This window comes from Triticum urartu, chromosome 6A (assembly GCF_056163025.1).
Source record: "Triticum urartu cultivar PI428250 chromosome 6A, HENAU_Tu73, whole genome shotgun sequence".
NCBI lineage: Eukaryota > Viridiplantae > Streptophyta > Magnoliopsida > Poales > Poaceae > Triticum > Triticum urartu.
Window position 1 is genome coordinate 583,360,007 of NC_141878.1, and position 2,625 is coordinate 583,362,631.

The 2,625-nt window shown below is 41.6% G+C and overlaps 1 protein-coding gene across 1 annotated transcript; it reads right to left on the reverse strand.

The window, feature by feature from the left end:
* Window positions 1-349: 349 nt before the first annotated feature.
* Window positions 350-2,625, reverse strand: LOC125517025 (ethylene-responsive transcription factor 1-like). Its single transcript, XM_087529010.1, has 3 exons — window positions 1,993-2,625; window positions 677-1,527; window positions 350-599 (listed from the first exon to the last, which is right to left on the reverse strand). The coding sequence occupies exons 1-3, from the start codon at window positions 2,198-2,200 to the stop codon at window positions 594-596; spliced, it is 1,065 nt and encodes a 354-aa protein (XP_087385136.1). The 5' UTR covers window positions 2,201-2,625; the 3' UTR covers window positions 350-593.

Sequence of the window (2,625 nt, forward strand, 5' to 3'; positions counted from 1 at the left end):
GGAACTAAAATGCATTAAAAGTTTGTGAAGGTTATAGCAATAAATCAAGAATGCACTGAAATGGAACAGATCCATCAAATCTTGAATTAGTAGGCGCACTAAATGTTTGTGTAAGTTAACTATATCGGTGAGAAGAACTACATGTAGAAGGAATGACTCCACGTATGATCACACATACACATCTAGTATCAAGGATTAGTAAATCTGGTACTCCAGAACTAGGAAAAGGCAATCAAGTGCACCTATTAAAGCAAACTTGACACCAAATTCAATATAAGCCGAGTACTACTTTTATCTCCAAAAATAAATAAACATCCAGAAGGAAAGAAAATGCGAAGAAGTGCACAGATTAAAGCAAACTGGACACAGATTCATGTTCTTCAAATTCAGAAATGGTAGCGACGACATAAAAGTTGGCAAAAGACAAGACAACGGTTCATCGGACTCATAAATGGTTGCCACATAGCGACAGTCAACTAGGTAATGGGTCGATTACAATAGAGAATTGTGATGCAACATTTTTGCATCTAAGCTTGGACATAAGCATATGCTAGCCAGAGGGGACAATAGGGTGCTTTCCAATCTTCATAGCCTTATTCCTGAAACACAAAACAAAAAGTTCAGAGCAATGAAAAAATTATCATCTCGGACTGAACATCCAAAATTGAAGGCTTACCCTTTGTCCCGATATACAAGGTTTGCTTCCCATAGAAAAATTGGCCACGGATGGGCATGGCATCGAAGCTCCAAAGGTCCTGTTGCTAATGACATCCCGAGGCACATCAAAATTAAGTAGGCTATCAATCATCTCATCCACGCTATCATCCATAAGATATCTCATCCAAGGTTCGAAATTGACAACATTATTCTCCATAATAGGAGGCGCCAATGAGTTGTAGGTGTTATTCTTGACAAGCACAGGTTCTGCTCCTTCAGCAATGGTAGAAATGGGAGCAATGGATGATATATCAGGAGTCTTGGTGTGATACTTCCAACCCAACTTAGAGAAGCCAAAGGAGTTACTTCCCTGGTCAGAGTACATATTCATAACAGGAGCTTCAACAGGGCAAATAGTGCTCATTGGAGGAACAAATGGCACATTCTCAGGCTGAACAAGCGGCTGCTTTGATGCAAAGTGAGCAGATGGGTGGACAAAAGCATTTTGGTTGACAAGGTTGTTGAATGCTGGTATGAAACTATGTTCCTGTGCTGCACTTGGCTTGGGTACTTTGGGAGAAGCAGGGGGAGCACGACTCTTCTGAGGAAGTTTTGGTTCCTCTGGAAAGTTAATCTTGGCCTTCTTGCCATGGATCCTGCGTGCTTCAACATCATAAGCTCTTGCAGCTTCTTCAGCACTGTTGAAAGTACCAAGCCAGAGACGGACACCCTTGATAGGATCTCTAATTTCCGCACCCCACCTAGCCCGGGAGCGCTGCCGGATACCCATGAATTGGTTCTTACTCTTCCTCTTTGCTGACCTTTGTGCAGAACCATCAACATCATTTGTAGTCATGGTGCTTAAGTCATCTGCAATGGAAGATCGATGTCATTGCTAAGAGAGAGGAAGAAAGACAAGCTTGTCTCACAAAAAGTAATTAATTTCATCATGGACATGAATTCATATGTATGATATCACAATTATTATGAACATTGAACCATCATTGGTGCAGTCCTCTTTAGGTTTGGGTAAAAGCATTAGTATAGAAAAATCCCCATGCAAATCTACAACCATCTAAAACAAGGCAACAACCCAAAAGGCCAAGACTTCCATACAAAACGGAGAGATTCAACCCCTTCTCTATAGATTTTCAATCCTTTCTGACTATAAATAGTAAGCATAAGAATCACCGTCAAATCTCACGAAAAAATATAAATAACAAGATCGACAACCTAGCAACCAAAATTGATTCTCTGAAGGAATAGTGCCGAAACTAGCCTACCAGCCTAATCAGGCAAACATGGCTGAGAAACAAAAATGGCCTAGCCCTTAACCTAATTCCTTGAAATTGGCCTTGAAGCCCACGTCGTCGTTGTCGAAGCCGAGCTCGACCCCAAGCCCGCCTAGCCCCATGAAGCCTCGACTTCCGCCACCACGCCACCAGGGCTCCTTCTTATCAGGCCACAACACCGCCTCCACCGCCCTCCGCATCACCGTCGACGGCTTGAGGGTCGTGAGGATAGTACTACACACTTGTGACATTTAACCAATATATTCTCATAGTCATCGCCCCTCCCCCGTGGACGTTTAACTAATATATTCTCATAAATGTTTGCATGTAATTTTAAGATCCTTACAAATAACTCATAATTAGTTACTTCATTTATTAGCTCAATACTGAACTACGCACTTACAGTATGACTGTACTACTACTGTCGTACACTATCCGTCTGTGTAGGTTGGACGGGTTCATCCAACCTACGTTTAACCAAAAATCTTCTCATAAATGATGGTGTGTAATGCTAAAAAAATCTTCTCATAAATGATTGTGTGTAATGCTAAGGTATTTGCAAATCACTCATAGCTACTTACTCCATTTATTAATTAGCTCAAGATTATACTACACACCTCTAGCATGAGTGTACTACTACGGTCATACTCCGCCCGTCCGAGTTTATTGGACGGGT